Below are 14354 nucleotides of genomic sequence, written 5' to 3'. Positions count from 1 at the left end.
CTGCTTCCACATCTGTTTAAGTCTCAAATGCCTCTGTGACTCTTAAAGCAAAGTCCCTTTACCATGCTCACACTATAGAATCCAAGGATGTTGTCTCAAAGCATCCTGTCGTATGCTATTTCTTCTAGGCATCTGGATACACCATATGCTTAAATTCCTTGGGTAAGGTAACTCAGCACATACTAAGTAATAAAACAAAGTGATTTTCCAGTCTTGTTATATAGCATCCCAGACATCAATCACTTTGTTATACAGTACATAATTTCAACTTCATAGCTTTGTGGTTTTAGTGCCCAATTTTTTTCAAAATGTCATAGTAGGAATTATGAAGTAAAAACATGGCCAATTAAGTTTACAGAAGAACCTGAGAACAACCTGAAAGCGTATTAAGGGCCAAGGAAGAGAAATCTTGCTTACCATTCTTCCATTTTGTATCTGGTACTTTCTACCTTATTTCAATAACATAAAATGGGAAGTTGATGATTCTTATGGTATCTTTTGTTAAAGAAAATACAAACTAATGAATTATTTCAGGGGTTGCTCCACTTTCATGCTGTTACCCAGTAATCAGTATTTAACTTAATTCCCAATCTGGAATTTTTAGCTGGGTAGTAACACAAAAACAGCTTTGTTTTAGATACACATTCATCATGGTTTGAACTGTCATGCCTTTGGGGGTGGGGGGCAGCGAGGACACAAATATAGATGATTCCGGGTATGTAACTTGACAAGTCTCAAAGTATCTCATCTACTTCACCAGTTTGTGCCTATTACAAGGTAGCCTTTCCAACACAGATACTACCAAATTTACCCTCCACCGCTTGCCGGAAAACCCTTCCTAAACAAGCCCCAAGACACAGGTCTCACTGAAGGCTTTCTGTAAGCATAACTTCATGATGTTAGTAAGGCAAAGAAATTAGGCTTTTCAAAAAACTGGACATTTACAAGAAGTACAACAAGTGTAAACACAGTTCTAGCCCAAGTATGAAAACTTTCTTGTAGTTTAGCCCTTCTGGCTTACAGTTCCTGAAATATGCCCCAGCCATTTCAGCTGGGGACTCAGGGGTCACAGCCACACATATATTCCACCTTCAGATTTGTTTCTCAGACTGCTGAGTACATGACACTAGTCATTGTCCCTCAGCCAGCCAGACCTGGCCAGCCTTTAAGCTCTGACCAGCCACTACCCAAATTTGTGTTCTCAGTTGCTTTTTGTGATGCAAATAAAAACATCCTTATTATCTACCAAGAGGCTGAAGTCCCAAGTACAAAGAATTTCCCATGGCCCAGCTCACACCTAGCCAGCGACAATGAGGATTTACTGCATAATCTCATGGATAACTCTTGTTGGCCTAGATATTCTCCATGTTTGGAGCCTATTTCTCCTTTTCTATTCAGCCTGCCAGATGATTGCTCTTGCCTAATCCATGCTATTCAAATTGATTTATATCCCTGATGGAGCTCTTAACACCTCATCTTTAAATATCACAGAAGACACCATGTACACACCTCAAGCAACTCAGCTCTCTCCTATACATTACTACATCCCTGTTGAGATCGCCTATAACACGTTACTAACATGGATACCCGGCAGGGCAACAAGTTATTTTCTGAGACTTGTCTAAGAGTGCTCTGTCTCCACTGATGCTCCTCTGTCACATCATGTTTGATTTAGGCCTAAGGCGCCTGGGATTGTTAAATCAACATGGAGGAATACATTCAACCCTCACTCTAGGAATGACTCCATTTAAACAGCCTGAGAAATTACCAGTATGTATCACAGGGCAAGTTATAAAAAACTTATTCAATGTAAATTCACCTGTCAATTGATACTGGTCACTTCCTCTAACTGTTATAATAGGCAAAAGTATATTTAGAAGGCAAACATATCAATACATATAATGTATTTAAACTTCAGGTGCAAACATCAACAGCTACAGCCAAATTTCATTTTGAAGTGAGAATGCATATAAAACTTCCCTAGGAAGGTCAAGGAGTAGATTATTTATTCTGCTCCATTCAGTAAGACATTACCAATTTGTCAGGGGACCTGCATCACACAAATGACACTGAAATAAAGCAAGCCACCCTACTACATCATATTACTGTTCTTTCCACTATTCTTCAGTTCTAGCTGTTTCTCCTACCCATTCCCCTACACTAAATTCATGCTCTTCAGCCTTGAACTTAAAAGCTCATGAGGTATGCCAGATGACTTGGCAGCCAGGCTACCAAAAGCACAAAGGAGAATCAGGAGGTCTCATGGGACTTAAAATAAGCATCAACCCCTAATATCTCAGTTCTGTCCCTACAACAGGATAAATGCAGCTGTGAACAGTCTGAGAGAGAATCACAGGAGCAATAAAGCTTGCACAAAATGAAGCTGGCTTTGAAGAATTACCCTTGCAGTTTCCCAGGCATTTTAAGTAGACAACTATTCTTCTAGCATCAATTATATATAAGGGGAAAGGGCTGCTTTGCTGTCAGAGTACTGGGAATCAAGATATCAGATTATATTTCTGGCTCTGCCACAAACTTCCACTGGGACCCAAAAATCCAAGATCTGCCTCTAAGTTTCCCATTTGTAGAACTACTCAGATTTGATTTATTAACAACAGCAATGCACTGAGAGAGCTCTGAATAGAAAATATTACAGAAGTGCCAGGTTATCTGTTTACTGAGCAAATATAACACAGTTGAAAAAAAAAATCTGTGTATCTGAGTTTCCTCTTGGGTTTTTAATATTTGTTTGCTGAACAGTATACCCTGGCCATTTGCACTGCAATTTCAGAGGATACAGGAAACAAAGCAGAGATGCAGCCCTGAAAAATTTGCTCTCCTGAAGAGCTGGAACTTCAAGACAATCTTTTTCTCCATCAAAATTGATGTAAAATTGATGAGTCATGTAGGTTGGAAGGGACCTCCAGAGGTCTTCTAGCCCAATTGCTTGAGCAAAGCAGTGTCAACTAGAACAGGTTGCTCCATCTTGCCCAGTTGAGCTTCGAACAAAATAAAGATATTCCACAGCCTCCGGGCAACCTATTCCAGTTTTTTACCATCCCCATGGTAAACAATATTTTTTCCCCCACATTGAGTTGGAATTTCCCACTTTCCACTGTGTCTCCTTCTTCCACTGTGCACCTCTGAGAGGAGTGTAGCTCCATCTTCTCCATATTTACCCATCAGGGAGCTGTAGACAATAATAAAAATTCCACTGAGCCTTCTCGTCTTAAGGTCAAAGAAACCTTGCTCTCTCAGCCTGTCTTTCCAGTCATATGCTCCACGCCCCTCCTCACCTTGCTGGCCCTCCACTAGACTTGCTCCAGTAAGTAAATTTATTTCTTGAACTGGAGAGCCCAAAATTTGAGTCACAAAGGTCTCAACTGTAGAGTAGAGGGTAATGAATCACTTCCCTTGACCTACTGGCAACACCCTTGCTAAAACAGTCCAGGATGCTGATTGTTTTTGCACTGCAAGGGTGCAATGCTGACTGTTGTTCACAAGCACTCCCAGAGCCCTCTCTGTAAAGCTGCTTCCCAGCCCCCAGCCTGTACTCATGCACAGGGTTATTCCATCCCAGCTGCAGCACTCTGCATTTGCTTTCACTGAACTTCATGAGGCTCCCGTCAGTACTGTTGGTACTCCAGCCTGGCAAGATCCCTCTGACTGCTCAAAGTGCACCTTCCTATCCCACCACCCAGAACATTACTGAAGACATGATACAGCCTTGGTTCTTGAGGGACACTGCTCATAACTGGGCACCACCTGTAGTTTGTGCTGTTGACAACTGTCCCTTGAGTCTAACAGATCCACCAGTTTCCCACCCACCTTACTGTCTTTATCCAGTCCAAATTGATGAGACCTGGATGTAAGGATACTATGTGAGGCCACGCCAAAGACTATGGTTAAATCAAGGTAAATAATATCTGTAGCTCTCACCAAGTTCACTGAGCCAGTCATCTCCTCATAGAAGGCAGTCAGGTTGATCAGGCAGGATTCACCCTCGATAAATCCCCAGAGGCTGCTTCCAATCACTTTCTTTTCCATCAGCTGCATGGGAATGGTTTTGAACATGATTCACTGCATCACCTCCCCAAGAACTGAGGTAAGGCTGATGAGCTCACACCTCCCCAAGAACTGAGGTAAGGCTGATGAGCTCACACCTCCCCAGATCCTCTTCCTTGACCTTCATGAAGCTAGGTTTGACATTTGTGTTTTCCCGGTCATCAGGAACTGCCCACAATCACCATGACCATTCAGAGATGACAGACAGGCCTCACATTGACATCAGCCAGCTTCCTCAGATGCATCCTATCTGATCTTGGACTAGTGTATATCTGGTTGCCTGAAGTACTTCGTAACTGTGCCGCCTTCTACTGTAGGCAATGACACATTCTCACAAAATCTGCAGGTAAGCTTCAAGAGGCCTAAGGGAAACCCTTATTGGTGAAAACTCCAGGAGAAAAGCATGGAGTACCTCAGCCTTTTTTATGTCCCCTCTTCACAAGGCTCCCTGTCCCACTGAGCAGTAGGCACACATTTTCCTTAGCCTTCCTTTTCTACCAAGGTACCCACTGTGTTGCCCTTCACATCTCTAATTTCAATGCCAGCTGAGCTTTGACTTTGCTATCTCCATTCTTGCACGTCTTTATATTCCTCCCGAGTAGCCTGTCCCTAAGCTCTCTGGAGTCCCACACCAATGCACACAATCTATTCACCAAAGACAGTGATAGTCCTGCTCAGTCCAATACAGAAAACTGAACTAATATGCATGTAGTTTAGAAGTAGAGCAAAAATAGTGAAACAAAATTCCTGAAAAAGAATATGCATGAGTATGTAAGTATACAAAGTTATTCAAGATACTTGTATAAAAAGGTAGAGCCTAAATTATTCATCTAAATTATTATCTTATTCAAGCCTGTATTTCATTCATGGGTAGCCCAATTCCTTTCCAAAGAGGGACATATACTTAACGTACAGACACATGGTTATAACCTTCTACAGACCGGCAAGTTGGCCCCACCAGTATCTTAGGTCAACTATAGCCAGTTTGGATTTGTTTATTTTGGCCAAAATACAGTTCCTTTTGGTTTCCAATGTGAAGAACTTCTCAGTTCCTCCTATGGTGTAATACTGTTACTAACTTTGACTTCGTCTTCTTTGACAAAATTGTTCTTCATGCTAAACCTACCAAAAAAAATACAAACCAACCTTGGAATGCATAGTTTCAAAGCACTTGGTGTTTCAAAATGGTGAAAAATATTACTACTGAAGAGGGTTGAAAAATATGTCTCCATAAATATTTGAAATCACTGCAAACTGCATACTATTCAACAGTGTTAGGCTGCATGGAGTAACTTAAGTCTGGACATATTGATTGATGGTCCCCTCCAAGTAGTCTCTTCTAAATTAGCAGCTCACATTACAAACTTGTGAAATATATGTGGCAGGAGAGTTAGGACTGAGCTATAAGGCAGAGCAAAAGAACAATTGGAACACTGCAAATATGATGATATTTATAAATACAGATAAATCAAGAAGTTGTAAAACACCCTGAAGCATATCATGGTCTTTAGCATGATACGTCTTAGTCTACAATAAGTCTTAGGAACAGAGAAGTTTCTTAAATGCTGTGAAACAGATTTCTCCTTTCAGTATTTTAGACTTTTCACTGAACAGCTAAAGGAACCACCTTTCTTCTTAAAGAGTAGCTTTTCAAAATATAGTCTAAGTACCTCTGAGAGCAGTAAGAGGAAATCCATTGAAAAGTATGAAACATCTGTTTAGAGTATAGTGCAGTCTAAGTCCAAACAAGGTAAGATATGCACTTGAAAATTCTTCTGAGAAAACTCTGCTTTTTGCCATTGTCACACCTTGCATGAACTCCGTGCTCAGCTGGTAGAGATGCAAATAATCTTTCTTGCTAATCCACTCCATAAAGCAAGCATTCAACTTTGGGGGTGGGAGTTACAAAGAAATAAACAGCTTTTAACCAGTTACCCTTACTCTGATAAAGACCACAGGTGGTGCTATTGATATAGCCAAGCAAAGTTAAATAAGAATAGAACACCACATTCACGTTTTTTGTAACACTTAAGCAAGTTAAAAACAGCAAAAATTGGAAGTGAATGGAAAAGATATTGACTTTCTATGGTAATTGTGTTTGCACTTCCTTTTGACTTTTTATGATGAAGTAGCCATAGAATGTTGTTTTTCTTTTCCTGAAGAGAAAGGAAATCACATAACCTTATCAAAAAATGCAGCCAGCTAAAACCCTTCCCTTCCATTCATTTAAATCCGTTTTATAAAATATAAATGCAATTATACAAACCATTATGAAGTCACTAATCATTACTGCAATTGAGATACACATATAACATATTTAAGGAGTTGGACTCAATCATCCTTACAGGTCCCTTCCAACTTGAGATATTCTATGATTCTATGATATATACATATAGACACAAAACCAACACACACCCACTGTTATTGTATCAAACTACAGCCATAAAAGATCTTTTAAAATGGTTCTTTTGTGAAAGGCCCAACACCTCATTTCATCATCTAGCGTAACCATTTGAGGAGTTTCAATCCAGGACAAATCTTCTATTGCTGGTCAGGGTTAGTAATGCTGAATTTGACTAAAAAGTTACCTGGTGTCTCAATTACTATTAATCACTTGTCCAACAAATTAGTTTGCTCAACAATCAAAGAAATACTTGAGCCAAGAGAAAGGAAAGGCTCAGTGTGGCAGGGAAATACAGAACCTGAGGAGTCACACAGTCACTGAGAAGGCTGGGCAATAAACCTTATAAATAAAATCTCTTTATGCCCATTGAAAAGCAAGGATTCAGCTTCCCTTAACAGGGCACGCATTTAAAGACAACAAACCCTTTTTTCACTTTAGTGCAAGCAGAAGAGAGGGGAGAAGACAGTACAGTAGGATCTAATGGAAATAAAACTGAGATTTGAGAGTTAACTGGCAGAAATGTATATATATTCACAGAAGAAACTCTGTAAACCATACTATAGTCTACATAATAAACTAGCTTTGCTTTTTCCCCCAGCTGCTTCAAGATCTAACTAGTCATCCCAGCTGAGGCCGTGGCATTTGGAAGGCTTACACAAGTGCCAACATCTGCTTCTATTCCCATCAACGTCAAATTTGTCAGAACACAAAACTGCACCAGAAAAGCAATCCCTCCCATAGAAAAACAAACTCTACTTCCATGGATATCCCCTGAAGTACCAAGTGTAGCAGATCTATTACATTTCCAATTTCTATTCCAAAATAAAATTTCTTTCCCAAGATACATATACACTTTATTTATTTATATGTATTTACCTACTATTGTACCTAGCCTATTTCCCTGTAGTGTATCTGCACCCTAATGTTCTTCATGGCCTGGTTTGCCTTTACTGGCCAAACAGTCATTGTACAGCGCAATCATAAAAACTAAGCCTTACACCAAGGTACAAGGTGACAAATTAAGCCAGCTACTTTTTGGCAACTCTTTACTATTCAATACTTTTTAATTTCTCAGCAACTTCTACGCACAGTTTTACTGGTCTCTTTACTACTGCTACATTGAGGGTTCAGGTGAGTACCCTGATTTATACAGTAAGTGAAACTTTATATGAAAACATTAAGCAAATTAAAAAACAAAACAAAACAAACAAACCCACAACTTGTTTTTTAAAACATTCATTAAAAAGTCAAATATATTCCACAGCATAAAATTGTGGACCAATGAGAATCTTGGAAAAGCTTATGTAGTTTTACTCTAGTTAGCTAATTATGCTTATAGAGTAAAATAGGAAATTTTCATTACATTTACACAGAGCACACTAAATATACATGCTTTGTCATTTGCTGTTAAGAATGAAATGGATAAGGTACATACTGATAAAGTCACAAAATTTTTTTAAAAAGCATCTTTACCATGAACGCTCAAGGTAAAATTAATTCTTCAGTTACACAGTTGGATGACACGTAATTATTTTAGACAGAGTAAATATTCACCAACTGTTGCTTTCTCTCCCCCCCAGAAAGTGCATTTTGGTAAAAAAAAAAAAGATTCTCCTCTATCCTTGCAAGTACAGCTTCTCTTTCACTGGAAAACAAAAATTTCACCATTGGAAGATGATATAATCACCAGAGAGATCACCCAGCAGCAGAAAAATCCCAATTGCTAATTTAGCCAGTAAAGTATCGATAGTTTGTAACAGAAACCTCATATTTTAGCTCAAAAATCTCCATCTGTAGATAACAGTTTTCAAAGACTTTTTAGCGCCTTAGGTAAATGTTTCCGTCACTAGATTTCTTTCTTTTAAGAAATGCTAAATGCTAACAAGAACAAAAACTCTGTATTGCAATGACACTCCAAATGTTATAATGAAATGTCTGAAGGAAAAGTGTAAGCCTTTCTTTATAATTTCCTGTGCATGCCTCCTGCCTCCAACATTCCTGAGACTACTAGTGGACTTTAGTTTATCCACCTCATGTATGTTTACATACCTCACTCAAATGGGTCCAAAACTGTTATTGCTCGGTATTACTGATGTCTCAATATACTGTGCTACTCTAGCTTATTACTGGAAGATTCAGGAGATACGAAAGAATAATATTAATACAACCAGACCTTTCCACTCAGACTTGATCTGTGATGAGTGCAGATTAAAAACAATGTACTGAATTAACACTGCATACAGCCAAAAAGAAGAGGTGAACGAACTCGCATGGGAATGACTAGTTGGCTATACCTATCTAATAAAATAACGAATATATTAAAACTTCTGCTTTGCACTTAATAGCCTTGTAGACTTTCGACAGAATATATAAACCAAGCTGCTTCTCACTACCCTGATGATAACTGGAGGATGAAGAATCACAGAGGAGTAGGGGAACAAAAATACTTTAAACAACCAATCAGAAATCGGTCCTCAGTAAGACGCTCTTTAATTCCAATATAAACTGAAGACGCTGAATAAATTTAATATATACTGGACATGTTTCCCGTGCAGGGAAACCAGCAAAGCATTTCCCATGTTGACACACACCAGCAAAGTCACTTCCTCCTTATAAAGTCTTCATTCTCCAGCCAGCCCCAAGCCGTACCAGGCAAAGACCCATTTCCCCAACATGACTGCATCAGCAACAGGGCTCTCCTCCTCCCACCATTCCAACAAATCAAGCTTACGCTTCACTTCCACTCCTGTCCGTATTACATAGTGCCCATTGTGACAGTGTAATTTTGCTTCAGCCGAAGGGGTGGTGCACGTTATCAGTTCACTTCACAAGATCTCATGAAGTACTCAGGCAAATGAGTTAGGTGTAGTATGATGTACATTACACTTCCACACAAATCCCACTTCTATACTGCCCCATTCCTACACAAGAACAATCAACTGAAGAAAACTGATTTTTTCTGTTCCTTAATTTAACTGCCTCAACAGGGCATATACACAAAATGGAAACTGCAGTCCAAATGGGTGAAAAGTTGGCTCTCTTGCCCACCACTACTACACAAGTGCTAATGTACTTTTCCATATGAAGCATATACATCATAAAAGATTACATTCTGTAAGCCCACAGAAGAAATAGGCTCTAACCCTGAAACCACAGGGTTTTTTTCATTTATCTCGGGGAATACTCTGTTCCTCTTAACTACAGTGAAACCTGCAGGTACTCCATGCAAACTGTTAGGAAGACTATAAATGGCTTCAGCTTCTCAATCATAAAAGAAACATGGTTTTCACCACAATGATCTTCACAGACGGTGTCAAGGCGACCTGGAAGCCTAACCCTTAACTTTTATTGGAACTCGGGCTGCCTCTACTTTAACAAGACATCCTGGAAAATAGGATAGGGTTTGGACAGGGAAATATTCAGTGCTGGGACCCCACACTGGTGATAGGGGGGGTCACTTCAGACTAGCTCTAGTCTAGTCCCAGGAACTACACACTCATTAGCAGCCAGATGTGCTCCTACCAAAAACCTTCCAGTTCACTTCCATCCAAAAAGGAACCCAGGCTGTGTGCCCCAAGACCACCTCATGATGTGAAACAAAGTAAGCTGGGATAGTGTTTGTATCTCAGAAGAGCTCATCCTAGGACTGACAATGGTTTTAAGAAAGGGAACCATAAGCCTAGGACACCTAAATGAGAGGATCTAGCCTCCAGATCAAGAAGTAACTATAGGAACAAGTACAATGATGGTTTTGATGGCTTATGTAAAATAAATGTGACCGTCTCCATACTGGCCCTAGTCCAGTGGCCTTCATAAATCCACCACCACAGCTGCTCTCAACAGCAGTCCTAGCACATAGGCCAAAGGAAAGCTCAGAAGTTGTTTTCTCAAACCAAGGCTGAAGTACAGTTAAAACATATGACACTTCCTTGTCAAGGATTTACATCTCTGAACTGTCACTTCAACCCTGTTCACAACCATTAATGAATATGAAAAACTTGATGTAGAGCCCGCTATTTAACTCCAGCCCTCCTCCCTTTCTCCATATGATTTATTTCGATCATCTTGATCCCAACTGCAAAAAGATGCATTACTGAGTTCAATATTTGGATGCAACTTGAAATACATACAGAGCCTGCTCTTTAGAAGGAGCTGAGCACTTTTTGCTTGAACACCCATATCTGCTATGTCTTAAACTGTAGGGTCCAAAATTAAAGATATTACAAGTTCTTTAAATTTGCTGAAATGATCTAAGACTCTGACATACACCAAATTGGGGGCTTAAGATAAAATATTGAAGAACATTCCTTTAGGATAGGTATTTTTTTACAATAGGTAACATCTGAGTGTTAAATGGAAGCAAGTAAAGCACAATCGCACAGCCACTTTCTCAAAAACATAGACGTTAAACTTTAAAAAAAAAATAGAAAACACATTGGACCATTTACCATTTTTCATGGTTCTGCTGAGGATAAACATATGGAGAAAATAAGCTACTCTGTAGATCTTATTTCACTCCAGTGTCTGTGATTTTATTCTCCCCATCACAGCCAAGCTGAGAATTTCCTCTTTCATGATAATAAGCAGAAAGTCCACAGATCTCAAGGCAGCAAAGCAGGAAGTTTGCAGTTTGAAGGATTTCCCCTCTTCAGTGGGACAAGGGAGGAGAGAAAAGTATGAGGGGGCTACTACGAAATCTTTTACAAACTTAAGCAGCTGACATACTTATCTTACTTGGACATACTTATCTCAACAGGGTCCTCGAGTGATGCTACCGAGGCCACGCGCAAATGAAACGCTGCCCGCATCTGTTCTGTAACAATTTTCTCACTTTGGCTTTTTGAGAGAGTGAAAACTCCTGCCTTTCCCATTAGGGTATTACCCGGCACGAATAATCCTATCAACAGTGGCAGTCAGATGTAGAAGGAAGCTAAGACTGCTGCAACACAGCTCTCCCCAGAACGCGCTACCTTCCCAGCTGACCCTGTATCACAAGACAGGAGTTAACGCCACATGTGGCTTTAATGCCAAGCAGCTGCTGCACACCAGCACCCCCTCCGTCCTCCTCCTCACCCCCCCGGACTATCGCAAGTAATGGAACTGCAGCGCCCTGTGAGCAACACGAGCCCCCACACCCACGGCAGACCTGAACCCAAGCACGTTGCCCCCGGAGAAGCGAGGTCACCCGCCCAGGCTCTCCGAGGAGGGCGGCCGTGGGGGCGGGGGGGGCGCGACCCCTCCCCAGCCCGTTCAAAACCTGTGACTCCCCCTCCCTCTTAAGCCAAACCGGCCGCGCCGCACAGCTCGGGGCGGAAAACCCTCTCCCGGGCGCGGGTCGCGCCGTGCCCCGGCCGGCGGCAGCCCGCCCCGCTCCCCGCGGTGGGCGCCGCCGTCGCCGCGCAGCAGCGGGGCCGCCGGGCGAGGCGAGGCGAGGCCCCCCCACTCCGCGCCGCTCCGCGCCCCGCCGCTCACCGACACCAGGAACTCCAGCGTCCCCACGTAGTCCCGCTCGGTCTTGAGCAGCTCGTTGAGGACGCAGACGCGCAAGCGAAGCTGCTTCTCCAAGTCCTTGCCGCTTTCCCCCTTGCCTTCCCCTTTGCTTTCCTCTGTCATGGTGCAGCGAGGAGGAACGGCGCTCCCAGCCCGGCGCCTTTCCCGGCTGCAGGCAGCGCTGCCTGAGCGCCCCGGCACTGCGCTGCGGACACGGACAACAAAAGACCCCGCGAAGTTACGCGGCGGGGCCGGGCCCCGGCCGGTCCCCAGCCGCGCAGCAGCCTCGGCCCCTTCTCACCCGGCTCCAGCAGCGGCCCGAGGTCCGGAGGCGAGGAGCCAGCCCCGTGCGTGCTCCTTTCCCGTCAGGAAAGGGACACAGCCTGGAGGAAACGAGCGGTCACTGGTTCCCAGCTCGCCCTGTTAGCTGAGAGGTTGGAAAGCCTCCGCAGCAGCACAGACTTGGACATTAATCAAAAGCTTTGTATCCATGTGACTCCAACCCCTTCCCCCCCCCCTTCGCTAAATCTCAGGAAAAAGGAAAGGAAACAACTTGAGGGAAGATTGCGTGCCAGCAGCTGCCTGTTTCACACACAAGCTGCGAGCTCCAGTTTGAGGCTAATTGGAGATCTCCAACAACAGAGCACAAGAATTATAAAAATGTCCCAGCAAGCTGGCTGGCCAGGGGATCAGCAGTTGTTTTTGTTTTGCTTTAATCATCACCAAAAGAGCCATTTCAGCTTCCCCTTCCACACCTTCCCACGAGACATATATTACCGTACATACATTGATGTGTATTACAAATACGTGCTTTGCTATTCTTCTGAACAAACACACAGAGCCAAGCGTGTGCCTGTGCTAAGAGAGTACAAACAGTACAATTGACAATAGGTACAGAAAAGTTCTTCTGAGACAGGGGATTTTTAAGGGGTTTTCTGGTTACTGAAACAAGGTGGTATAAAATCCCACACAGTTTTCCGGTCTGTGTTGGAAGTTCAGATTTGCATGATACATTAAAAGAGTAAAAAAGAATTCAGTAGCCTTTTCAAACAGTTACCAAAGAAGTATATAGCTACTTTATACAAGAGGAACTGATTTCTTGAAAACTGAAATATGTCAGCACACTACCAAGTGAATTTTGAAACCACTGATGAAAGCTAAAGGCTTCTCTGGCTAGCTCTTCGATCTGTGACTGGAAAGAAAATCCAGGTATTCAACTTTAAGATTACATATCAAAGTATTTTTCCAAACCTGCAACATCCTAAAAGGAAGGAGTGAAATGGAAACCAGGGTGAAAAACTCTTCTACAGCCACAGTACAAGCTGAGGCAGCAAGAAGAGTCCTTACTGGAAGACAATAAGCAAAGGCATTCGTGCTCTGATAACTAGACTTCATCTAGCTGTTTGCCTCAGACATCTACTGGGAAATAGACAATATAGTTCCCACAAGATGTTTCTCAAAGAGCTAAAATAAAAAAAGCCCGTTTCTCTGAACATGTCCTACTTCCCCACATCTCCCCCTTCCCAAACACACACAGCTCCCTCGCATAAAACCTAGGCAAGCAGCAGCAGTTGCTGTAACTGGTTCTCCTATGTGTATCCTGATCAGCCATTTATGCACATGCAGACTAGCCTGCAAGCTTGCCTACAGACCTCAAAGGGTAACTCTTCCCTCAATGGGATGCTAGTTTGGGACTCTCATTCCAAAAACGGCCACTGATTTTCATTAAAATCAGAACTTCGTGGTTTTGAGGACCTCACTCCCCTGACAAATCTGCTTCAAATGCACTGACAGGTTCAAAACAGACTGGGGCAGAAAAGCCAGCACCATCCAATCATTGAAGCTTGTTTCCTTAGGAAACCTGTCTACAATAGGCAACCTGTCTGATGATTAGCTAGAAACTTTCTCACCTGCTCAGGTGGGCTTTACCAGTGAGGCACAGAACCAAAGTCCCAAAGCTTTGTGGCATCTGCCCTGATCCTACAGAGGAGATAAAGTGCTTCACACTTGCTTGCGCTAGCACCAAGAAAGCTGATGCTATGGTGGAAAGGCCAAAAAAAGTGATGCACTGAACCCCATGATGAAGTTTTCTCAAGTGATAACCAGCAAATGGACCCAAAAACCACTGGAGTAGAACACCAAGCTACCACTTTCCCACTCCTAAACACATGTAGGTGCTCTTTCTCAGGCAGTCATAGCCAGATGCCTCAACCTGGTTAAAGTTCCTGTCAGCATGTACCCTCTCTTTCTTTTAGGAGAGCAGAAATAAGCTGACGGCTACAGTTTCTGATTTCAGACATTCCCCTTTGCTTCAGCCATGTGCCATTAGTTTTCACAACCCACATGCACACGCACAGACCTAGGTGAAGGCTAAAAGAGGCAGGAGCAGCAGCTT

General features: G+C 42.3%; 1 protein-coding gene across 3 annotated transcripts in view; it reads right to left on the bottom strand.

The window, feature by feature from the left end:
* PREX2 (phosphatidylinositol-3,4,5-trisphosphate dependent Rac exchange factor 2) overlaps nucleotides 1-12426 on the bottom strand; it is a 189763-nt gene extending 177337 nt beyond the window's left edge. For 2 of the 3 annotated variants that reach the window (XM_069779486.1, XM_069779488.1), the window contains exons 1-2: nucleotides 12261-12426; nucleotides 11942-12164 (exon numbers count right to left, since the gene is read on the bottom strand). In XM_069779486.1, coding sequence (XP_069635587.1) covers nucleotides 11942-12082 — 141 coding nt within the window. In that variant the 5' untranslated portion in view covers nucleotides 12083-12164; nucleotides 12261-12426. The remainder of the gene's footprint in view (nucleotides 1-11941; nucleotides 12165-12260) is intronic. The other variant, XM_069779487.1, reaches the window with a different exon arrangement.
* Between the last annotated feature and the right edge of the window lie 1928 nt (nucleotides 12427-14354).

This window comes from Haliaeetus albicilla, chromosome 3, assembly GCF_947461875.1.
Source record: "Haliaeetus albicilla chromosome 3, bHalAlb1.1, whole genome shotgun sequence".
Lineage (NCBI taxonomy): Eukaryota > Metazoa > Chordata > Aves > Accipitriformes > Accipitridae > Haliaeetus > Haliaeetus albicilla.
Note: the sequence above shows the minus strand (reverse complement) of the source record. Positions and strands in the feature narration are given on the sequence as shown.